At 42.9% G+C, this 25,787-nt stretch overlaps 1 protein-coding gene across 2 annotated transcripts in view; it reads right to left on the bottom strand.

Moving 5' to 3' along the window:
• Nucleotides 1-1,578: 1,578 nt before the first annotated feature.
• Nucleotides 1,579-25,787, bottom strand: part of KCNQ5 (potassium voltage-gated channel subfamily Q member 5) — a 660,896-nt gene continuing 636,687 nt past the window's right edge. Inside the window, exons 12-15 of one of the 2 annotated variants that reach the window (XR_012883164.1) lie at nt 25,311-25,442; nt 15,946-16,072; nt 14,531-14,675; nt 3,897-3,981 (exon numbers count right to left, since the gene is read on the bottom strand). Coding sequence is in view for 1 of the 2 variants with exons in the window: in XM_075862030.1 (XP_075718145.1) it covers nt 3,034-3,981; nt 15,946-16,072; nt 25,311-25,442 (1,207 nt within the window). In the remaining variant the exon portion in view is untranslated. Of the gene's footprint in view, nt 3,982-14,530; nt 14,676-15,945; nt 16,073-25,310; nt 25,443-25,787 lie in introns of both variants that reach the window. The other variant, XM_075862030.1, reaches the window with a different exon arrangement.

Below are 25,787 nucleotides of genomic sequence, written 5' to 3'. Positions count from 1 at the left end.
GACGCGCTGATACAAAATATGTGTACTTTTTTAACGGTTTCATTTTTTTTCCTATAATAAAAGACTAATTATAGGAAAAAGGTTTTTAAAAGTTTTTAATTCTTTAACTTTGAACTTTTTTATAACTTTTTTTTGTCCCACTAGTGGACTTGAAAACCTGCACCTGTCATCTTTATTCTAATACATTGCACTACCCACGTAGTGCAATGCATTAGAGCTGTCAGTTATTCACTGACAGCAAGCCTATTAGGCTCCGCCTCGGGGCGGGGCCTAATAGGCTTCTGTACGTGGGAGACCAGGAAGCAATTGTTGGCCTCCGGTTCCAATAGTAACGATCGGCATCCGTGCGACTACATCGCAGCGATGCCGGTCACCTGGAAACTAGGAAACACCTAAGATGCCGCGATCCTGTGCATACCCATCAACAGTCCCAGTTTTCCTGGCAGAATTTTACATGGTTAGTCCTAGTGCAGAGCCTGAAGGGACACAGAGATTGTCTCTTTGGTGTTCTTTGTATCCATCTGTCAGTTTTGCCTGGTGTGTATGCACAATAAATGTAATCATCTGAATCACATTGACACCTTGAATTTTTGAAGACTTTATGCAGGCTGTGAGTTCACACGGGCTATTTTCAGCTGTTTTCCGGGCCATAAACGTCCCGAAAAACCGCTGAAAAATCGGAAGCAGAACACCTACAAACATCTGCCAATTGATTTCAATGGGAAATATGGCGTTCTGTTCCGACGGGGTGTTTTTTTTATGCCTCATTTTCAGCCCTAAGGGTATGTTCACACGGTTATCAAAATACGTCTGAAAATACGGAGCTGTTTTCAAGGGAAAACAGCTCCTGATTTTCAGCCGTTTTTTAATCCAACCAGCGTTTTTCACCGCCGTTTTTGGTTCTGTTTTTCTATAGCGTCAATGAAAAACGGCTCCAAAAACGGCTCAAGAAGTGACATGCACGTCTTTTTACAGGGTGTCTTTTCACGCAGCGTTTTTTGAAAATGAGGCATAAAAATAATGCCCCGTCGGAACAGAATGCCGTATTTCCCATTGAAATCAATGGTCAGATGTTTGTAGGCGTTCTGCTTCCGATTGTGTGGTTGTGTGAACATACCCTCATAGTGACCATCAGTTCCTTTGACACTTAGGGGCAAATGCCTGACCAATTTGCAAACAGTGTCAATATTAAAATATTGTAGTATGACTTTACATTAAACCCTTTTTCATTTAATTTATTAAACTGTAACACAAACATACCAGGATTTAAAAAAAACAACTAAACGAAAACATATTTGTGTTTTATTACATCTTTCAGGAAAAAAATATTCCATATATTTTCTTATATATGATCCATAGAATTGCGCAGTTATGTGCACAAAATGTATTCAATAAATTAATTTAAAACTAGTAAATTTCAAGCTCTTAAGCATTTCATTTAAGGCAAATACAGTATACCAAGTTATTTGTGATAATTTACCAATAAAATCATCTAAGGGTACCTGTTTTGTCTAACGATGGAGAAAAATTAACAGAAACATTTTTTTATGTTTTTTTTTTTAAATAAAAACTTTTTTATATTATGCAATCATCTATCAATTAAAATGCAGACCTATGAGATATGGCAATGTACAATGAAATAAAGGCACGTGAAACATTGATAAAATAAAATTCAAAGAAAACTTATATAGTTGTATACATTGTACAATACTTTTCAATGTATAGAATAGTTATTTGGCTAAACGGATGCAGACATTCAAAATAAGTTATTTCTAATACGAGCTGAGATGTTGAGATACCCTAGATAATGTCACAAAATTATTATTAGTAAACAAGCTTTAGTAAGAGTAAAATGAAGTTTTACTAATTAAATAGAAACCCAAAATGGAATATGAAATGGCAAACGGTAATTAGCTTTTTGTGCTTCAGACATCCTTCAGATTTCAGAATTGATCAACCAATCTTTGTTCATGTGGAATAAACAGTGGGACACAATAATTCATTTCCAAGGACATCATCTCAGAAAGGGGAGAGGGGTTTCTATCCTCTACCCCAAATTATGAGCGTGTATTTCAATATTTACCAAGAATGGCTTTGTCAGAACCAAGCCAATTAATAAAAGAACTAAAATTGTCTGTAGTTCCTTTTTTTTCTGAAAATGATGTCCCTTCAAGCAGGTTTCATAGACATGGACACCATATATATATATAATATACAGTATGTAAGTACGTTCACATAACAAGCCTATCATTTAACATCCAAGAATACTTTAAAAAGAAATGTGGAGGCAGAACTTTTTTTCATAGTAAACAGGTCAAGTCCGTCATGAAAGTTTTTACAGCATTTAGTATGGTTAAGACTGCTGTGACTTGTTTCACGCATTATAAATCTTCGTAGCAAAAGAATATTCCTATGACAAAAACAACCTGAATGTGATGTGCCAACTGGATCTTTGTCACAACACTATTTCACCAAAAATATACAGAAATCAACATTCTTTTTATCTGTGCATTAAATTACTGAAATGAATGAATGTGTATGTGTCACCTTGTCACAACTAGCAGCGGTTAAAGTCCAATGTTACTGTTTTCCTTGGTAAAATTGCTAGCAGCTGTAACATCCTTTTCTTGTAAACACGACCTTAAAGTTCTAGTTTGGACAGATTTTTCTACCTAGATTCAAAGTGCTTTCGACTGTACAATTTGTGAACAGTACCATTAAAATATAGAGCTTCCAAGATATTATTTAAATCACATGGTCACATATAGCGTCATTGAGTTTATAGGTGAGTGGGAATTTAAACCAACCACTGTATACATTATTCTATAGTTTATAGGATTAAAGATATATACATATCTTTATCAAATTTGTAGCTTTCAATTAAACATGCGTTTTCATGCAACCAGAAGAGATTGGCTCATAAAACCTCTTTTCAGGTTCTTTCCAATTCTTGCACTGCTAATTGTAAGGGCTCTCAAAACAGTTCATGCAATGATATGAGTGACTAAAGGAACTGTAAACCCTATAAATGTGTTATTTGGGTTTGATATGTAGAGGGCTATGGGTTTCTGTACCATCCCTTGTTTTGCTAATGCTTTGAGATGATCTTGCTATTCCAGTCCTCAAAGAGTCCGATAACAACGTGGTTTCCACTGTAGGCTCAGAGGCAGCGTCACACATTTCAGTCTCTGTCTCTAGCTCTTCATCTGCAATAAAAAGTTTTGACTCCCTCCACTGTGAGTAGGTATCCTGGCTGCCTCTTGAAATACTTGAGTCACTGCATGATAGCTGTTCATTTAGTTCTTCTGTAGATTGAATCAGATTTTGCACAGAAATTGATTTGCCAAAATCCATATGTGTAAAGGGAACTGAAGGCAATACCCCACTATTTGTATCAAGGCTTTTCCGCCTTACAAAATTTTTAGTTAAACTAGGTTGTGCGGGCTGTATGCTTTCTTTTGAGGCAACAAGGCAGGCAGTGACATCACAAGCATCCTCTTTTGTGGTCATAGGAATTATATGAATTGGTTCTGGTTTGTTGATATGTTTCAATGGAGATACAGCTGGTATCTGTAATGTTGTTGGTGCTGTTGGCTTTGATGCCTGGCTTATTTGGTTTGATGTACTGGTTGTTACAACAGTTACAGGTCCATCACTTACATTTGCTGACACCTGTGTTGCTTGGCTATCCATTGTAGGAGTTAATCCATAATAAGCAGGTACATTAAATTCATTTGGTGTGAGTACAAATTGTAACCCCCGGGGGGTGTTGGCACTAGCTGATCTAGTTATAAATCCACTGTTCTGTGCAGAATTTGATAAATCTTTGCAGTCTATTGGACTTTGATAATCCGAGGTTTGTTCACATTCAAATAGGGGCATCTGAAATGATGCCAAAGTCAGTGCTGAGGCAGATCCTTTCTTTAAGACCTGTTGGTAGATATCAAGTAGGCTGTCCAATTTTGATTCAATCGATTGTACCTGCAAAAAAAAAAAAAAAGAAGATATTAGGCTAAATATATCTATATAAAATGCTTATACCAATGGTGGCCACAAGGTGGCTTGTGAGCCATATTGTCAGGATTTAAAGCCAGAAACTCCTGTGTCCCAGGCAGTGAGTGTTCTCATTAAGCTATGGGTGCTGCTGGACAGTTCCAATGCTGAATGTAGTGTCTTGCTTCTCTGGATTTTTGCCTCTCCTTTCTGACCAGGTCTCTGCCTCACTAGCGCTACAACTTATTGACACTTATTTGTGTCCTGAACTTGGATTGTTTTCTGACCACGTCTCTGCATTACGCTATTATCTGTTGCCGCTTATCTGCGGACTGTTACTTGACTACTCTTGCTATTAGCACCCTCCTGCCTGATCGTTTCAGCCACCAGACTACGACTCTGCTACAGACTTTGACAGTACATTATCTTTGCATGAGGGGTTTGTTTAACTAAGTGTTTTAGTCGCAAATTAGAATTTTTGTGCAATTTCTCCTTACAGTAACTTTTTGATGCGGAGTTGCGGGAAGATAGTTGTGCTTATAAAGGATTACGTTGTCTGTTTATACATGGAATGCCACGTGCTTTCTCAACAAATACTGATTTTGATAGCATAGTAACTATTTGGGGAGTACTGACCACTCTTGCTATTATCACCTTCCTGTCATATCATTTTAGCCTCTGGACTCTGAATCTGCTACAGATCTTGACACACATACAGCTCACAGTCCACTTTCATTAAGCTTTTTGCTGTCCAACACCATGTCAAACAAGTCTTTATCATTCAGTGAAACACTTCTGACAGAGTCCTGCAATATATCTGTGAATTTTTCTGCATGACTTTGGAAAGATTGGTACATGAAAAATTAGGCTTTCTTCGCACTGGCTATGACAGATCTATTATAATCGTTTTTTGTAATGAATCCTAAGGATACATTCACATGACAGGGAAAAAAGTCCATGTGATGGCCGTTTTTTTTTAATGACCGTCACATAGAACAATTTGGTTCTATGGCTGTATTCACACAGCCGTTTTTTAACGACCCATGAATACTGGCCGTCAAAAAATAGGACATGTCCTATTTTTGGCTGTTTTCACGGCCAGACTGCCCCCATAGAAGTTAATGGATCCATTTTTAATGTCCGTTTTGTGACGGCCGTTAGAAACTGATCCTGGCCCAGAGGACTCCCAGGGCACAGCGCTACTTTAAGTGAGGAGCCCGGAGATGCCCTTGACGTCTGGCCTTTCACCTATCGAGTCCCCGGCCAGAGAATCGCAAGCTCTCTGGCCGAGGACTCCTGTCCTAGGAAATTTCTAGACATCACTGTCTATATATATATATGGACAGTGACGTTAGGGGCTTTGAGATGCCAGAATCCCCAGCCAGATTGGCAGCAATTCTCTGGCCAAGGATTCCGCTCCTAGAGGGAGCCCCTCACGTCACTATCCACGTCACGTTGCCGAAATTCTGGCCAGTGACTCCGTTCCTGAAGGAGCCCCTGGTGTCACTATTCATATGTGGACAGTGACGTCAGGGCATCCTCCTGGAGCGGAATCCCTGGTCAGAGCGTTGCCAATGCTATGGCCGGTTATTCCACTCTTGGAAGAGCCTCTGGCGTCGCTAAATATATATGTGTGTGTGTGGCGATATCTACAGGGGGTGTGTGGCACTATCTTCAAGGGGTGTGTGTCACTATCTACACTATCTATAGTGCACTGTGGCACTATCTAGAGGGGACACTGGTGCTATCTACAATGGCACTGTGTGTGTGGCACTATCTACATGGGCACTGTGGAACTATGTTGGCATTGTGGCACAATCTACAGTGGGTATTGTGGCACTATGTGGGCACACTGGCAATATGTGGACACTGTCGCAATATGTGGGCACTGTGGGCACTGTGGCAATAGGTGGGCACTGTAGCAATATATGGGCACTTATCTACAGTGGGAACTGTGACACTATCTACATGGGCATTGCGGCACTATCTACATGTGGTGTTTTCAGGGGGTTTGGACAAATTAAATCCAACAGGTTTTGTTTTTTTAATGGCCATGAAAAACGTACCGTTGATCAGTTTTTCATGGCTATTTTTTTTCACTGTCGTGTGAATGTAGGCTAACAGATCCTGATGGATCCAATTCACTTATATTGGGTCCATAACGTTTGCATTTTTTTGATTGACAGAAAAAAACGAACGCAAATGTAGAAATTTCCTTAACCCCTTACCAACATTTAACGCAAATATACTCTACGTCATAGTCGGTAGGAAAGGGAGGGGGATGAAGCGTGATAGTGTAGATAATGCCACACACCCCTTGAAGGTAGCGCCACACACCCCTTAGATAGTGCCACAAACACTGTAGCATCCATGGATCTGTGAGCGCAGTTATGCCCCCTCTGCCTCAGTCACTCTCCGATCTACCATCTCAGTATGCCAATTTTGCGGATGTCTTCTGCAAGCGAGAGGCTGAGACGTTGCCTCCACATCGGAATTCTGACTGTCCCATTGAACTGGTTCCAAATGCTTCTCTTCCCAGTGGACGGTTATATCCTCTCTCCTTGCCAGAGACTTTATCAATGTCAGCCTATATCAAGGAGAATTTGGAGAGGGGTTTTATACGAAAATCTTCCTCCCCGGCTGGGGCCGGCTTCTTCTTCGTTAAGAAGACAGACGGATCTCTTCGACCCTCCATTGACTACCGTGGTCTCAACCAGATCACGGTCAAGAACAAATACCTGTTGCCACTTATATCCGAGCTGTTTGATCGCATACGAGGAGCCAACATATTTTCTAAGCTAGACCTGCAGGGGGGCTTATAACCTAATCCTGATTCGCCGGGGTGACGAATGGAAGATGGCATTTAACACCCGTGACGGGCACTACAAATACCTAGTGATGCCCTTCGAACTGTGTAACGCTCACGCAGTCTTTCAGGAATTTGCCAATTATATCTTCCGAGATCTCCTCTATATGTGTGTTGTAGTTTATCTCGATGATATTTTGATTTTCTCCCCAGATCTGATGACACATCGGAGGCATGTCCCTTAGGTTCTTCTGCGACTAAGGGAGAATCGCTTATATGCATGTTGGAGAAGTGCGTCTATGAAAAGAGGTCTTTGCCCTTTCTGGGCTACATCATCTCGGATCAAGGTCTTAAGATGGATCCTGAGAAACTAAAGTCTGTCCTGGAATGGCCACGTCCTCAAGGCCTGAGGGCCATACAGCAGTTCCTGGGATTCGCCAATTTCTACCGGCAGTTTATTCCAAACTTCTCATCTCTGACGGCTCCCATTTCTATCCTTACCAAGAAGGGTGTGAACGCCAAGGTGTGGACTCCAGAGGCAGAGCCTGCATTTATTAGCCTCAAGAAAGCCTTAACTTCAGCCTCGATCCTCCATCATCCTGACGTATCTCGGCAGTTCTCATTGGAGGTGGATGCTTCCTCTGCTGGTGCAGGTGCACTTCTGTTCCAGAGGAGCTCCAAAGGAAAGGCAGCTATTACTCAAAACTTTTTTCTTCTGCAGAGCGCAATTACTCTATTGGGGATCGGGAGCTACTGGCCATAAAATTGGCTCTGGAGGAGTGGAGACATCTTCTAGAGGGCGCAGCTCACCCCATCTTGGTCTACACCGACCACAAGAACCTTACCTATCTTTAGTCCGCTCAACGACTGAATCCCCGTCAAGCCAGGTGGTCACTGTTCTTCACCCGTTTCCAATTTGTGCTCCACTACCGTCCTGCTGACAAGAATGTGAGGGCCGATGCCCTGCCCAGGTCGTTTGAGACGGATCACACGGTGGAGTCCCTTCAAACTATCATAGACCCGTCTTGCATTGTCACTGCTAATCCTTTGCAGGTTAGAGACATCCCTCCGGGGAGGACTTTTGTTCGGTTGGCAGACAGGAGAAGAATTCTGCACTGGGGACACAGTTCTAAACTGTCCGGGCACGCTGGTGTTCGAAAAACCCGAGACCTGATTGCTTGTCACTTCTGGTGGCCCGCGCTACCTAAAGATGTTCTAGACTTTGTCTCTTCTTGCACGGTGTGTGCTTCTAACAAAGTTACTCACTCCAAGCCTGCTGGCCTGCTTCAACCTCTGCCTGTACTCAATGCCCCCTGGCAGCACATTTCAATGGACTTTGTCACAGTCCTTCCTCCCTCAGCAGGATGCAACACTGTCTGGGTGGTGGTGGACCGGTTCTCGAAGATGGCACATTTTATCCTGCTGACCGGCCTACCTTCTGCTCCCCGACTGGCAAGTCTCTTCATTCAGCATATCTTTCGCTTGCATGGCTTACTCCTTCACATTGTGTCCGACCGGGGGGTTCAATTTACCTCAAAGTTATGGAGAGAACTCAGTAAACTCCTGGATGTGAGATTGGACTTCCTCAGCTTATCACCCCCAGTCCAATAGGCAAGTCGAGAGGATCAACCAGATCATGGAGAATTATCTCTGCCACTTCATCTCTTTACAGCACGATAACTGGGTACAGCTTCTTCCATGGGCCGAGTTCTCGTACAACAACCACACAAAAGCGGATACAAAAAGAAAAGAGCCGCATCGGTATCTTCCGGGTACCAAAGTCTGGCTGTCCTCTCGGAACATTCGTTTGAAGGTGCCTTCATACAAGTTTGCTCCCAGGTTCCTTGGTCCTTTTGAGATTCTGCAACAGATAAACCCTGTCTCCTATAAGCTGCGGCTGCCTCCTACCCTCAGAATCCCTAACTCCTTTCATGTGTCCCTCCTGAAACCAGTGGTCCTGAACCACTACAGCAAGACTTCTAGTTCCACAGTTGCTCCCAGCCGTTCTTCTGATGTGTTCGAGGTGAGGGAGATCCTGGACTGCAAAATGGGTAGGAGGAAGGACTTTATATTTGGTGGACTGGAGAGGGTTTGGTCCTGAGGGTTTACTGACCTCCCGACGCCCGCAGCCATGGATCTGTGAGTGCTGGTCCCCATCTCCTTCCTAGAAGACGCCAGCGCTCAATTCCGCTCCGGTCCGCTGCGTCCCGTAGGGTCATGCCCGCTCATAAAGGGTCAGCGCGCGCACATGTAAACAATCATCATCATCAACTGACTTGATTTCCTGGACTATAAGTAGGCCCCAGCCCCTCTGATCCTTGCCTGAGCTTTGTTAGTATATCCCAAGTCTGTCTTGCAAATGGTCCCTTAGTGTTTCCCTTTCCAGTTGTTACCCGTGCCCTGTTACCTGTTCCTGAATCCAAAACAAATGCCAAAGGCAGAGAGAACACTATTTCCCAACTACCGTTAAATTTAGTTACTAATCTTTATTAATCTTTATTATGCTATTGCAGCAAACAGACATACAGACAAAAACAACACATAGGGTTAAAATTTTCAATGCATGGATAGGGATAATAGCCCTGCGTGGCTATGCTAGTATGCACGTGTGCCTGCCGTCTGTATCGTTTGTGGTGGTAGCAGTGTACCGTCTGAATGAACAGTAGCTATATCAGTGAACACATATGTCTGTCGTCTGTATTTGCACACAGACAAGTTCAGCGGTCACCGAGACCAACAACGGATTGCTAGGCAGTTAGATTTTTAAATTATTAAATGGTATTGCCCTAATTCCAGCATGTGTTAAAATAGAACAGAGAGCCCCCCCGACATGTTTCGCTACCTATGTAGCGTCCTCAGGGGTTCATGGGGCTACTGGCGGCGCGCCGAGAAACTCACAGTATTATGGGAATTCTCAATGACGTATTAGGGGGGTGTGTAAGTAGATTGGACCAATGGTAATGAAGATGGGTGGGAACCGTCAGCCCACCACTTGAATGGCAGCTATAACTGCAAATGAACTAGTCAGTAGTCCGAACGTCCAGATAAGAACGCCCACGCATGCGCATTGGGGCTTTAATGACTCTTAAATTAATAGACCATCCACAGGAGTCAAGATGAATGAGTAGTGGTTTCTGTTCACATCTTATTAGAAGTGCGAAGTTGCTAATGTTAAAATTACTTATATTATTGTGCTAGAGACCAATGAATGAATAGAGAAATATATGAATAGGCCGATCTGTGTGCCGATCCGTGCTATTGTCAATGTCTAAAAATAGACTGCTACGGAACAGATGAGAAATGCTGATGCATCTCCACATAACCGCAAAATATTTAGGGCGATGAAATGAAAGCTACACGAAATGTGCCGTAAATTATTGATGCCATTATAATAAAAACACTGTAAACATAAATGTAATATCCACATGTGAAATGATTTCAAGCAGGCATCCCGTGCTGTTTTCTTGTTCCTGTGCCTACTAGTGTTGGAGTAGTGTCCTACTGCACCTGCTGTCATTTGCCACGTCCAGTGTCTTCTGCCACGTCCAGTGTCTTCTGCCATGTCCAGTGTCTTCTGCCACGTCCAGCGTCTTCTGCCACATCTTGTACTGTCCACCACGTCTGGCGCAACCTGCTGCACCGACCTCCATCCGTGCTGAAGCCACAGCCACTGTCTTGACTAGTTCAGGTACCAGAGTGTTATGAATTGCTATAGACTTTTGTATAGACTGAGACCTGTGACCGTGACAGTCTCCTTGTAGATAGCGCCACACATCCCCCCTTTAGATAACACCACACATCCCCTGTAGATGGCACCACACATCCCTCCTGTAGATAGCGCCACACCCCCCTCTGTAGATAGCGCCATATCCCCCTTGTAGATAGCAGATAGTAGATGCAGGGGTCTGCATCTTGGTCCTGCTATTAGGCCCAGCTCACTACAGTTTCCCCAACAAAAGACAAGCCTTCACACAGCTCTATTGACGGAAAAAGGAAAAAGCTATGGTTTTCAGAGTATTGCGACACAACAATTTTTTTTATTGACACATTTTTTTTATTTTGTAAAAGTAATAAAACATAAAAAACTACATAAATTTGGTATTGTCATATTCATTTTGCCCTGCAGAATAAGGTTAGCATGTAATTTTTACTGCCGAAAAAAACATAACCCTAAAACAATGGAGTAATTGCTGTTTTTTATCATTATCCCCCACAAAATATTAAAGAGGCTCTGTCACCAGATTATCAAATTACCAGATTATCAAATCCCTATCTCCTATTGCATGTGATGGGCACTGCAATGTAGATATCAGTAATTTTTTTTGTTTTTTTTTTTAAACGATAATTTTTGCCCAAGTTATGAGCAATTTTATATTTATGCAAATTAGCTTTTCAATGGACAACTGGGCGTGTTTTCTTGTATTTCCAACTGGGCGTGTATGGTGTTTTTACCAACTGGGCGTGTTTACTTGTTTTACCAACTGGGCGTTGTGAATAGAAGTGTATGACGCTGACGAATCAGCATCATACACTTATCATCGTTCCCACCCAGCTTCTTTCACAGCAGACACAGTGTGACGTCACCCACAGGTCCTTCAACCTTGTCGTCGGACAAAGAAGATACATCGGCTCCATGCATCCAAAAGGTTAATATGCTCGTCTCTAGGGAGTTTGCTATGCTTACCTGCACATGGTGATGCTGCTGCAAATTCAACTGTACTCTGACGCCTGGAGCGGATGTGTCTTCTCTCTTCCGACGCCAAGGTTAAAGGACCTGTGGGTGACGTCACGCTGTGTCTGCAGTGAAAGAAGCTGGCTGGGATTGATGACGTCACCCACAGGTCCTTCAACCTTGGCGTCGGAAGAGAGAAGACACATCAGCACCAGGCGTCAGAGAGTACAGTGCAGGGTATGTGCAGGTAAGCATAGCAAACTCCCTAGAGACGAGCATATTAACCTTTTGGACGCCTGGAGCCGATGTATCTTCTTTGTCCGACGACAAGGTTGAAGGACCTGTGGGTGACGTCACGCTGTGTCTGCTGTGAAAGAAGCTGGGTGGGAACGATGCGAAGTGTATGATGCTGATTCGTCAGCGTCATACACTTCTATTCACAAGGCCCAGTTGGTAAAACAAGTAAACATGCCCAGTTGGTAAAAACACAATAAACGCCCAGTTGGAAATACGAGAAAACACGCCCAGTTGTCCATTGAAAAGCTAATTTGCATAAATATAAAATTGCTCATAACTTGGGCAAAAATTATCGTTTAAAAAAAACGTTACTGTTATCGACATTGCAGCGCCCATCACATTCAATAGGAGATAGGGATTTGATAATCTGGTACATTAAATGTCGCAATTAAAAATGACAACACGTATTCGGCTGTTTTAGCTAAAAATGAAATAAAACAAATTATGGCTTTTGGAAGGATGGGAGGGAAAAACAAAAATGAAAAAACAAAAAATTTCTGCAGCACCAAGGGGTTAAGCAAATGTTAACCTAGACTTGGTTGTAAACCCTGAATTGGAGTTGCTGCTAAATGGTCGCTCAAATGTAAGTTCTTGTTAGAGAAGTAGAGTAGAACAGGACCATGGGAGAGATGAGTTTGCCATAAGCTCATTCATACTGTATGCACACTAGCACATATTTATAGGCAGTCCTCTGACTGGAACATTTATATGGGCACTGCCACGTGATGTATATACCTTATACAGTATTCTGTGAGAAAATCAAATCTAGGTGCTGGAGTGTTCAGAGTAAAAAAGGGGTGGGGTTAAAGCATATCTATCTTTAATATTTTATGTTGCATACATCAGTAGCACACTTGAATAAAAAAAACTGCAATATATGTTGGTAGGGAATAGCGGGCTCTTCCTCACCTTTAAAGAGGCTCTGTCACCAGATTTTGCAACCCCTAAGAGGGACGCGTCACCAAGGCAACGGCCGGGTAAGTATGAATTTCTTTTACTTTTACCTCAGAAAGGGCTGCCCCTTCTCTCTATCCTGCACTGATAGAGAGAAGGGGCTGCCGATTAGTGCAGTGCAATTTTGCAGCGAAAACGTGCCCGTAAATACGGGTGGAATACTGGGGACACCGGACCCGTATTTTTGGGCATGGGTCCGTAAATACTGGTGCAATACGGGTCGAATACGTGTGACCAAGGACCTGTATTTATGCCAGTATTTACGGGAAGGAAATAATACGTTCGTGTGCATGAGGCCTTAGTTTACTATTTACCAAAGTATCTTTTTGTTCACTAAAAATATAGCAAAATATGTTCCGTATTTAAGAAACGGATTTAAAGTGTACTGTAAATTAGTCACTCATGAAGAGTTGTTAAGTCTTATGTGAGCATACCTTAAATTGTCTGCTTTGGCCAAACCCTTTTCACATGCCTTGTAAGAGCAACCTCTATTCATATGACCTTTCAGCGCACAAGGATATAATAGAGGGGTCCTCTGCTCATGACACCCTATGTTAGCCAGGGTGGAGAGCTGCTGCAAATAGCAGCTGTCTTTCTGGAGAACCAGGCTCTGCTTCTCTGGGGAATATTAGGATTAACTCATGATTTCACCAAATATAACAGCTGATCTCAGGGGATCCTGGCAGTGCGACTCCCAACAGTCATTTGATAGTCAGAGACATTTTAAATGGGTGGGACTTGTCAAAACTACACACCATCTCATAATTGAATAATAAAAAGTGTTACAACTTTCTAATATACTTTGTGTTTCAGTTTATCACCAATTCAAGTCTCTGCTAAATGTCAGTGAATGGAATCATTTTGTTTACGCAGGCTTAAAATCTACCATGACCAGTTTCTACTGACACTGCTGATATGCTTGTTAGAATTTAGCTGTGTAGGTAAGAGCTATTAGCCTGAAGTTCAGGGCAGGATAGATATATGTGCTGCAGCTGTGTGTAGCTCACAGAGGATTGCCTAGATTAAAACATTGTAACAAAACTGCAGATGTGTGACCAGGAGCTGTTCTTGGTGGATTTTTAGCCTCTGAATGTAGATAGAAACATTTCCATTTATTGATAGTGTTCCAGAGGCATAGCTAGGGGTTTAGCACAGGGGGGGGGGGGACATATCTGAGCGGGCCCCAACCCAGTGCCCCCCTAACGCATGTTTACAAATGAAGAGGTGCATTCTAAATTATATACCAACCATCACCCCTTTATATAACCCCCATCATCCCTGAATATACCAGCCATCATCCCTGTATATAACCCCCAACATCCCTGTATATAACCCCTGTCATCTCTGTATATACCAGCTTGTCTAGTATATACAGGTAAGATGGGGGTTATAAACAGGGATGATGGCTGGTATATACAGGGAGATGGGAGTTATATACAGGGATGATGGGGGTTATATAAGGGGATGATGGCTGGTATACACAGGGATGATGGGGATTAATGCAGGGATAATGACTGGACTACTCATCATCCCTGTATATAACAACCATAATCCCTGTATATAACAACCATCATTCCTGTATATAAACCCCATCATCCCTCTATATACCAGCCAGGCTATCCATATATGCCATATAGGTTTGTGTGGCGTAAAACTACTGCTCCCAGCATGACCCAAACAATTGTAAGGACATGCTGGGAGCTGCTGTTTCACAAAAAAAATCATACCACCCATCATCTCACTGCAGATCATACAGTGACTACAGTACTGATTAGAGGCAGACTAAACATTTACAATGAGTGACTCACGGGTGATGTCTTTTCAGATTGTTCTTTTTCTCTTTTCCTCTCCATCCGGTCCAGAGCTCTATTATGACTTCTCCTGGCAAAGGCCCATTTCTGCAGTTTGCCACTCATATGTCTTCAGCTTCTCACTTTTCAAACATTTCTGCGCCTATAAACGAAGAAAAAAATTCTCATGGTGTCACATGCTACGCACCTAAATATAATAGCACCATACACTACGCCTCTAAATATAATAGCACAATAGACTGTGTCCCGGATTATAATAGCACCATACACTGTGTCCCTGATTATAATAGCACCAAACACTGTGACACACACACACACACACACACACACACACACACACACACACACAGTGCTCCCTGTAGATAGTGCCCCCCCATAAATCCCCCTTTAGATAGTGCCCCACATATAGCCCCCTGTAGTTAGTGCTCTACATATAGCCCCCCTGTAGATAGCGCTCCACACATAGCCCCCCTGTAGATAGTGCCCCACATATAGCCCCCCTGTAGATAGTGCCCCACAATATCACCCCCTGTATATAGTGCCCCACATAAAGCCCCCCTGTAGATCGTGCCCTACATATATCTCCCCCTGTAGATAATGCCACTTTAAGTGAAAAAAACAACAACTTTACACACTGACCTTGATCCTGTCCCAGTGCCATCCTGTGTCAATGCAGGCCTGCTCTCTTCTGACCAGGTCTGCTGGGGCTGAACAACGCTTGCGTTGTTGAAGTGCGCTGATTGGCTCGCTCGCTTGGTGCGCTGATTGACTTGACTCGTCAATCTGCGCCTTTCAGCAACGGAAGCAGTGCGATGACGTCATCACACCGCTAGCATCGTCGACAGGCGCTAATTGGCAGGGCAGAATGACTCAATCAGCGCCTTTCAACAACGGAAGCGCTAGCGTCATTGAAAGGCGCTGATTGGTGGGGCAAGTCATTCTGCACTGCCAATCAGCGTAATTGTTAGGCGCTGAATGGTCGGGCACGGAACGTGCTCAGCCAGTCAGCGCTTATGCATTTAATCCTATAGACGCAGGTACAATTAGTGCAGGAGGGGGTGGCGGCGGCTGGTTTAAGTTGCGGGTCATGGCGGGGACAGACGCGGTGGGCCCCACAATCTCAGTGGGCCCGGGGCCATCGCCCCCCTGCCCCAACGTTAGCTACGCTACTGGTGTGTTCACTTCAGCCTTTAGTTTCCATTGATGAGTTCCGTCAGACCTTTCCGTCGGAAGAACCCATTAACGGAAAGGCAAGTGGAAAACATAGCTTCCGTTTGCATTACAATTGGTTAAAATGATAATGCTTCTGTTGCAGTTCGTTTCCGTTTGTCTCTGTCCCGTAAGGTTTCCGTTTTTTTGTCGGAATCAATAGACGCAATCAATAAAAAAATTTAAATTTATTAATACTTTACCTGTTTCTCCACTTTAACTACTCGGCCTAACATGCTGAGGTCATCTGCCATCTCAATTTCATGAACAGTCTTTTCTCTACTTTTTTTATCTGTTGTTATTTGACCTTTTCCAAGTATCTGATCGACCCTGTAAATGAAAAAAATAAAAAATAATAATGTAATTGATACAGTAACAATAAAGCGGAGAATTGTAAATTACAAACCTTAAACCCTTTCCGCATTACCACATACAGGTACGTTACGGGTAGAGTCCCCTTTTTGCATTCTGACAGAAATGTACTGACAACCGGGCTCCCACTGCAGTAGCAGGGATTGGAGATAACTTGTATTTTGGGAATTTAACCTCTTAAATGCCTCAGTCAATAGTGAACACGGCATTAAATGACTGCAACACTGTTACTCATAGGCAGCTCGCGATCACTGGCTGCCGATGGGTTTCCATGGCCTTCCATGACTTTAAGCCTACTAGACAGTGCCAGAGGCACGTCATAATGGATTGCCTGTCTGTTTTACACTGAAAAGCAGTAAAGCTTTGGTATACTAAGTTTACCAAAGCATTATATAAGCGGTAAGAAGATCGCTTAGTGAAGTCCCCTAGTGGGATTTAAAAAAATTATTAAATACTGTTAATGTTTATCAAAAAATATTTTTTACATAAATGTTTTTATTTTGTAGAAGTGTAAAAAAATTGTACTCCTACATGGCATCACCATGATCGTAATGAACAATAAACGTTAACATGTTATTTAAACCGCAAGATGAATTCCGTGCAAAAAACAACGGCGTAAGATTCTAATAATTAATTGATAAGTCCCATGTACCTCGTAATAGTACCAATGAAAACGAAGTCTCATTATGCAAAAAGAAAGCCCACATACGGCTACATCGACAAAATACAAAAGTTATGGCTCTTGGAATGCAGCGACGCAAAAACAAATAATTTTTGTTTCAAAGTGTTTTTGTCGTGCAAAAGAAGTAAAAAATAAAAAGCTATACATACATACATACTAACCCATAGAATAAAGGTAAAAAGTTATTTGTGCTGCATGACGTAAATGCAAAAAAGAAAAAATGCGGGAATCGTTTTTTGCGATTCCCCTGCCCCCCAAAGAGTAATCAATAAATTATACGTACCCAGAAATGGTGCCATTGAAAAGTTTAACTTGGCCTGCAAAAATACATGCTCTTATACAGCTTTATCGGCCGAAAAAATAAAAAAATGATGGCTCTTGGAATGTGACGAAGAAAAAACTAAAAAGAATGCTTGGTCATTAAGGCCAAAATAAGCCTAATAGTTAAGCGGTTAAAGAATGTTAATGACAAAATCCCTTGTTTTCACTAGAAATTTTGTGTAAAGTTAATTTCAACAAATCCTCTATCATGTACAGCAGGGGTCTCAAACTCGGCCGGTTTAATGGGTTGCACATAGAAAAAATGTAAAGTTGACGGACCACATTACTTTCAAATTTTATACAATACAAAATTATTGTCAATCAATTCGTTATTTGAACTACTATAACAATACTACATTACTATAATAATACTACATTACTATAACAATACTATATTACTATAACAATACTGCTAGGTTTAAATTTACCAGAATTTTTCGAGTTTACTCCACCTGCTTATTTTAACAATCCAGATTCACAGTTTAAGCGTCGCTAAATGCAGGCTGCCTTCTCCATTGGCAGCGTTTGATAGACACACGAAGATCGGGCATCCCCTTCTTAAATAGTGCCACAATGCCTTCTGTAGATATTGCCACAGTGCCCTCTGTAGATAATGCCACAGTGCCCACTGTACATAATGCCACAGTGCCCACTGTAGATAATGCCACAGTGCCACCTGTAGATAATGCGACACTGCCCTCTGTAGATACTGCCACACTGCCCTCTGTAGATACTGCCACACTGCCCTCTGTATATAGTGCAACCCCCCTGTATATAGCGCCATTGGGACTCCATCTAGGAGTGGAATCCCCTGCCAGAGCATAGGCCGGGGATTTCGCTCCTAGAGGGAACACCTGATGTCACTGTCAATATATGGACAGTGACGTCAAGGACTCCTCCTGGAACGGAATCCCCTGCCAGAGCGTCTGCAACGGGGATTCCGCTCCTTGAGTAGCTGCTGAATCCGGGACGGTTGGGAGGTATGGCCCAGGGGAATGTAACGCTATCTACAGGGGGTTTGTGTGCGGCGATATCTACAGGGGGGGTTGCACTACTTACAGGGGTCTGTGTGGCCATTGCTTACTTACCACCAATGGACTGCGCTCCCTCATGACGACGGCCTCCTTCTGCCTGCTCTCTCCTCTCCCGAGGGAGCTACGGTGTCCCGCAGGCAGCAGATGACAGCCCCAGGGGCCGCATGCAGCCCACAGGACGCTTGTTTGAGACCGCTGACAGTGATAGCCCGCTGCTCTCCTGTTGAGTACTCTGTTTTGAATGCATGTGTGCACTGACTCCTGTTTCTTGAATGGCCAGCACACGCTAAATCATCTATCCTTTCAGCCTATCCGAATTCTTCCAAGACTATTTAAGCCTATTCCTCCATTACCCAGTACCTAAGCAATTAGGTTATTATGCTTCTTAGACTCTGTGTTATAAACTCTATCTTTTACTTGGTGGTGTTCATTTGTCTTGGCCTTGACTACGTCTTTTCTCTGCTGCCAGCCATGACCTCTGCCCGTTTCCCGTTACTGACTGTACTCTTTATGCCCTGACCTCCGCCCGTCTCCTGCTTTGACTAAACTATGTCTGCTCTGACCTTTGCCCATCTGAATATAGTGCTGATTTTTTCTATTTTACTAATTTTATTTTAGAGAAGTACTCCCAATGCCATAAATGTCTGATAGATTCAAGTCTCAACTCTGGGCCCGGCAACTATATTGGGAAGGGGGTCATCTGACCCCGTTTTGCCTGATACAGCAGCCGCATGCTGCCAATTTCAGGCAGGGACTAGGGGGACTGCGGCCCTCTCCATTCTGTTTTGTGGGAGTTATGGAAACTGCTGAGCAGTACTTGCTCGGCTATTTTCATAACTCCCATTAAACAGAATAAAGAGAAACAGGCGTATGTGCTTCCCCCTCTTCACTAGTCCCCGCTTGGAATCAGTAGCTTGTGGCAGTCGCACTCGGTGAAACGGGGGTCGAGTGACCCACATCCTTGATATAGGTGCGGGTATGCCTTAGATGCTTAAAGAGGCTCTGTCACCAGATTTTGCAACCCCTATCTGCTATTGCAGCAGATCGGCGCTGCAATGTAGATTACAGTAACGTTTTTATTTTTTAAAAACGAGCATTTTTGGCCAAGTTATGACCATTTTTGTATTTATGCAAATGAGGCTTGCTAAAGTCCAACTGGGCGTGTTTAAAGTAAAAGTCCAACTGGGCGTGTATTATGTGTGCTACATCTGGGCGTGTTTATTTATTTTACTAGCTGGGCGTTGTGACGAGAAGTATCATCCACTTCTCTTCAGAACGCCCAGCTTCTGGCAGTGCAGACACACAGCGTGTTCTCAAGAGATCACGCTGTGACGTCACTCACTTCCTGCCCCAGGTCCTGCATCGTGTCGGACGAGCGAGGACACATCGGCACCAGAGGCTACATTTGATTCTGCAGCAGCATCGGCGTTTGCAGGTAAGTCGATGTAGCTACTTACCTGCAAACGCTGATGCTACTGAAGAATCAACTGTAGCCTCTGGTGCCGATGTGTCCTCGCTCGTCCGACACGATGCAGGACCTGGGGCAGGAAGTGAGTGACGTCACAGCGTGATCTCTCGAGAACACGCTGTGTGTCTGCACTGCCAGAAGCTGGGTGTTAACGAACAGAAGTGGATGATGCTGATTCGTCAGCATCATACACTCCCATTCCTAACGCCCAGCTAGTAAAAGAAGTAAAAACGCCCCGATGTACACACATAATACACGCCCAGTTGTACTTTTACTGTAAACACGCCCAGTTGTACTTTTGCAAGCCTCATTTGCATAAATACAAAAATGGTCATAACTTGGCCAAAAATGCTTTTAAAAATAAAAACGTTACTGTAATCTACATTGCAGCGCCTATCTGCTGCAATAGCAGATAGGGGTTGCAAAATCTGGTGACAGAGCATACTCCTTTAAAAAATTGCTCCATTTATTGATGATAAAGATTTATTCAAAACCTACAGTATATCACCACTGTAAAAATGTGATTGCCCCCTAAACCAATAACTTGTTTTGCCACCCTTGGCAGTAACAACTTCAATCAAACCTTTTTGCAAAAACTTGCGATGAGTCTTTTACATTGCTGTGGAGGAATTTAGGGCCCACTCTTCTTAGCAGAATTGTTTAAATTTGGCTACATTAGAGAGTTTTCGGTCATGAACAGCCCGTTTAAGGTCTTGCCACAGCATCTCAATGGGACTTAAGTCAGGACTTTGATTTGGCCACTTTAAGACTTTAATTTTGTTTCTTTTGAGCCATTCACAGCTGGACTTGTTTGAATGGTATAATGTTCTTAATATGGAATGCGGCGTTAGCTTTACGCCACATTTAACAACACCCATGTCTTTGAAAAAGTTCCACCTTTGACTCATTAATCCACAGAATATTATCCCAAAATTCATTTAAATGTTTTTTGGCAAATGCAGGACAAGTCTTTGTGTTCTTTTTTGGTCAATAGTGGTCTGCGCCTTGAAACTCTCTCATGAATGCCATTTTTGCACAGTGTCTTTCTTATTGTTGAATCATGTACATTGACCTTAACTCATGCCTGCAGTTCGTCTGGGCTCTTTTGTGACCTCCTGGATGAGTCGTTGATGCGCTCTCGGTGAAATTTTGGTTGGCCAGTCACTCCTGGAAGGTTCCACATTCCACTTTTTCTACATTTGTGGATAATGGCTTTAAGGCCTCATTTACACGAGCGTGTGCGTTTTGCGCGCGCAAAAAACGCTGCGTTTTGCGCGCGCAAAAGGCACTTGGCAGCTCCGTGTGTCATCCATGTATGATGCGCGGCTGCGTGATTTTCGCGCAGCCGCCATCATAGAGATGAGGCTAGTCGACGCCCGTCACTGTCCAAGGTGCTGAAAGAGCTAACTGATCGGCAGTAACTCTTTCAGCACCCTCGACAGTGAATGCCGAACACAATATACACCAACCTGTGAATAAAAAAAGACTTTCATACTTACCAAGAACTTCCTGCTTCCCCCAGTCCGGGCTCCCGGCCGTTGCCTTGGTGACGCGTCCCACTCTTGTCATCCGGCCCCACCTCCCAGGATGACGCCGCAGTCCATGAGACCGCTGCAGCCTGTGATTGGCTGCAGCCTGTGCTTGGCCTGTGATTGGCTGCAGCTGTCACTTGGACTTAACTGTCATCCCGGGAGGTCGGACCGGAGTTATCGGTAAGTCAGAACTTTTTTTTTTTTTTACAGGTTCATGGATTTTCGGAGCGGAAGTCACTGTCCATGGTGCTGAACCAGTTTAACGCTTTCAGCACCGTGGACAGTGACTGTCTCCTGACGTCGCGTACCCGAACATTTTTTACCGGTTTCGGTCAAAACGAGTTTGGCCGAACCCGGTGAAGTTCGGTGCGCTCATCTCGAATTTGACACTCCGTTTGGATGTTTGTAACCAGAAAAGCACGTGGTGCTTTTCTGTTTACATTCAGGAGTTTGACAGCTCTTGCGTGATTTTCGCGCATGCAACGCAGGACCGTCAGTGTGGCATGCGTTGTTTTCACGCACCCATTGAAGTCAATGGGTGCGTGTTGCGTGAAAAACGCAAGAATATAGAACATGTCGTGAGTTTTACGCAACGCACTCACGCAGCGCAAAATTCACGCATCGTCTAAACAGCCCCATAGACTATTATAGGTGCGTACGACACGCGTGAAAAGCACGCGCGTCGCACGCGCGTATAATACGCTCGTGTAAATGAGGCCTAAATGTGTTTCACTGGAGTCCAAGAGCCTTAGCAGTGACTTGGTAACAATTTCCTAACTGGTAGATCTCAATAACTTTGTTTGGCATCTGTATTTGAATCTCTTTAGCACGTGGCATAACGTGCTGCTTTTTGAGTCTTTCTAGCCTGCTTTATATTGCCAGACAGGTTACATTTAAGTGATGTTTATATTCAACAATTCTGGCAGTAATCAAGACTGGGTGGGACTAGTGAAATTGAATTTAATTGTTAATTGAATTTGGTTATCTAGTTGATTTAGTAACTAAGGGGGCAATTACTTGTTCACATAGGGCCAGGCAGGGCTGAACAGCATTTTTCCCTCAATAAATATAATCATTATTTTAAAATAGCATTTTGTGTTTACACAAATTATCTTTGTCTTAAAAATAGTTTGAGGACCTCAAACATTAAATTGTGTGACAAATATGCAAAAATAGGAGAAATTGGGAAGATGGCATAAACTTTTTCACAGCACTGTACATCTTCTGCCTGCTGTTTTGGTCCCTCGTCCTGGAAACATCTGCTCTACAACATCGGATGTTGTAGACTAATCCTGGGTTACTGACCTGGGATTTCCCCACTGCGAAGTTCAGAACTTTTTAGTTGCCCAACGGGATTGGTATCAGGTTTCATGAAAGGCTGAACGAGTTTGTCGGGAGTCTAGATTAGCACCCACTTTTCAAATACCTCTATAAAACCTAATACCAGCCTCTCAAGATGAATCAATTAAGGTTGAAAGAGCATCAATGCAGAATTACAAACAGTCTTTGTCTTTATTGTGGTGATTGACCTGTGAACCCCAAAAACTCCAGTGATAAGGGCAAGCGGGAGAGACTTCCCAAAGCAAATCTTCACATTTCATCTTCTCCTGCTGGAGCCGACTTGTTTGTAAAAAAAGAATGGTTCTTTACGCCCTTGTGTCGACTACTGTGGACTCACTAATCTTACAATTTCTTAGTAATCTTTTTAAGAAATCTATACCACTTGCCCCTGATTTCTGATTTTTTGTATAGTATCCAAGAAGCAAGGGTATTACATAAATTGGATCTTAGAGCCTAGAATTTAATATATGCGAGAAGGTGGTGAATGGAAGACGGCATTCAACAATAGAGATGACATTTTGAGTACTTAGTAATGTATTTTGGTTTCAGTAACGCCCTGGCTGTCTTCCAAGAATTTATTCATGATATTTTCCAGGATCTGCTTTGTGTCTCTGTACTGGTGTATTTGGAGGACATCCTTGTGAATTGCTCTGACTTGTCTTCTCACCGCAATCACGTTCAATTTATTAGCTACTTCATGAGAATTGATTGTACGCAAAACTGGAGAACTGTATCTTTGAGCAGTCTTGCCTTCTCTTTTTAGGATAAATAATCTCTGATCAGGGTTTCCAAATGGAATCTGACAAACTATCACCTGTACTCAAGTGGCCTCGTCCACAAGGATTAAGGGCTATTGAACGTTTCCTGGGATTGGCTTATTACTATCGGCAGTTCATCCCTTACTTTTTCTTCTTTGGTGACGCCCCTTACAGCTCCTACTAGAAAAGGAGCTAATCCTAAAATTGGCACTCCCAACGCAGAAAAGGACTTCCTAGAGTTAAAACATGCTTTCTCCATGCGCTCTGTGCTCCATCATCCAGATCCCTCCAAGCCCTTCTTCTTGGACGTAGGTGCCTCTTCTTTGGGAGCTGATTTGTTTCTCGCATCTCTTTCTCCAAGGCTTTTTTTTTCCGCTGAAAAGAACTACAGTATTGGAGACCAAGAACTGTTGCCCATCAAGTTAGCCCTTGAGGAATGGAGACACTTGCTGGGAGGAGCTAGTCACCTTGTGACAATTTATACTGATCATAAAAATTTACTCTACTTACAAACTGCTCATTGTTTAAACCCCGACAGGAATGTGGGTCCTTGTTCTTTTCCAAGTCCAACTTTTATTTACATTAACGTTCTGAAAAGATGTAAATGCGTATACTCTATCCTGATCTTTTGACCCAGGAGATCAAGCTTCTGAAGCCCAATTTATTATTGAGCCCAGTCGTATTCTTTCAGCTGTCTCAGTTTAACTCAAGGATGTTTCTTCCTTTAAAACTCTGAAAACGTATTGTTTCTTAAAGGCCATTCTTCTAAGCTAGCTGGCCATGCTTAGGCATGTATTACATTTATCATCATTACTGGTGGTCTTTCCACGAGACATCAAAGACTTTTTAGCTGCTTGCTCTATTTTTGCCAAAAATAAATGTACTCATAAATGGACCCATAATTCTATAGATTTGATCACCAATTTGCCTAGTTCTTCTGGTTGCACTGTTGTTTTGGTGGTGGTAGACCAGTTCTCCAAAATAGCTCACTTTGTACCTTTCCAGGACTCCCACCTGCAGGAGTTTTGTCCTCTGTATTTGGCAAGCACAGTTTTTGTCTTCAGGGTTTTCCTAAACACATAGTTTCTGATGAAGTGCTGGCGAGCACCCTGCAATCTTCTGAAAGTCAAGCTGGATTTTTCCTCTGCCTATCATCCACAGTCCAACAGTCACACCGAACAGGTTAATTAAATTCTAGAATGTTTTCTTAGAGACTCCACCCAAGCTTCACCTTCTTCATCCCATAGTGCCTCTTCCGTACTCCATCCCCTCTGTGATTCCTGCAGCCAGTGCCAGTCATATGTATTTCTTACAAATTTGGCAGAAAAAGAAAGACTCTTTGTGCAAAGCCTTCTTCCGCTATCAGAAGAACGCACATATTAAATGTAGGTCCCTTACTCAGTTCTCATCAGGAGATAGTGAGAATTGAGCCTCAAGCTCCTTGTTGCAAATGGCTTTTCAATTTTCCGTCCATATATTGTACTGAAATAAAATAATCCAGTTTCCTACTAACTTCGCATTCCAGCAACTTTGGGAATTTCAAACTCCTTTCATGTTTCTCTCCTTAAGCCTTTGGCTCTACAAGTCTTTCAGTCACATCATCTGGTCCTGATGCAGAGTTTGAAGTTAAGGAGATTCTTACTGCCAAAAGATCTACTGATTAACTATACCAGGGGTCCTCAACTGGCAGACCATGGTCCGAACCTGTGTACTTCGCCTGCCCTGACCTTTGCCCGTCTGATAAGATCTTCTGCCAGCTGTTTTGATCCTTCGTCCTGGAAACATCTGCTCTAATATGTCAGCTGTTGCCATCGGAGATTACTTCTGTCGTAGCGATCTGGGATTTCCCAGCAGCAAAGTTCAGATCCCTGGACAGGGGATTTCCTTAGACTCTGCTTCTGGGTTTAACCTAAGTCTACATGTGTGTCATACTAATAGTGGGTGATCCCTAGTGGAGGACCCCCTTCTATGATGTCCATATACCCATAGTGTTAAAGTATTACAAAGATACCGATATTACTTGATGATATTGTTAAAAAGAAAACATGCTAATTTCTAACCGTGTTTGGAGGCTCTTTATCCTGCATAACATATCCAAATGGCCAGCAGAGTATTGCTCAATCACATCCTTCACATCATACGGGCGCAATGTTTCCTTAAACTTCCTCTTTGCTACATGAAACTTCATGATTCTGTAAGAAAAAAATGTAATGTTATGCACTAAAAGTAGTCTCTACTAACGTTTCTTGGAGATGGTTATCAGGCAAAGGCTTAAATTGAAACACTGGACAAATATAAAAAAAATAGTAAAATGCTCCCACTAGAGGCATTTAACAAAACTGGTCCTTTAAGTCATTCTCTATGCTTCCCCCAAGACTGTTATCCAATTGGTGCTTTTAGTTCACATATGTCTTTGGCCCATAGGCAAAGACAAACAAGCTGTAGATTACTGGGCTTGCGGAAGACGTTGTCTCAACCATTCCTCCTTTTTCGTCCAGCAGTAAATGCTCTGCACCTATTGGCTGAAGCTGCAGAGC

The sequence above is a fragment of the Rhinoderma darwinii genome, chromosome 4 (assembly GCF_050947455.1).
Source record: "Rhinoderma darwinii isolate aRhiDar2 chromosome 4, aRhiDar2.hap1, whole genome shotgun sequence".
In the NCBI taxonomy this organism is placed as follows: Eukaryota; Metazoa; Chordata; class Amphibia; order Anura; family Rhinodermatidae; genus Rhinoderma; species Rhinoderma darwinii.
This window is presented reverse-complemented; position numbering and strand designations above follow the sequence as displayed.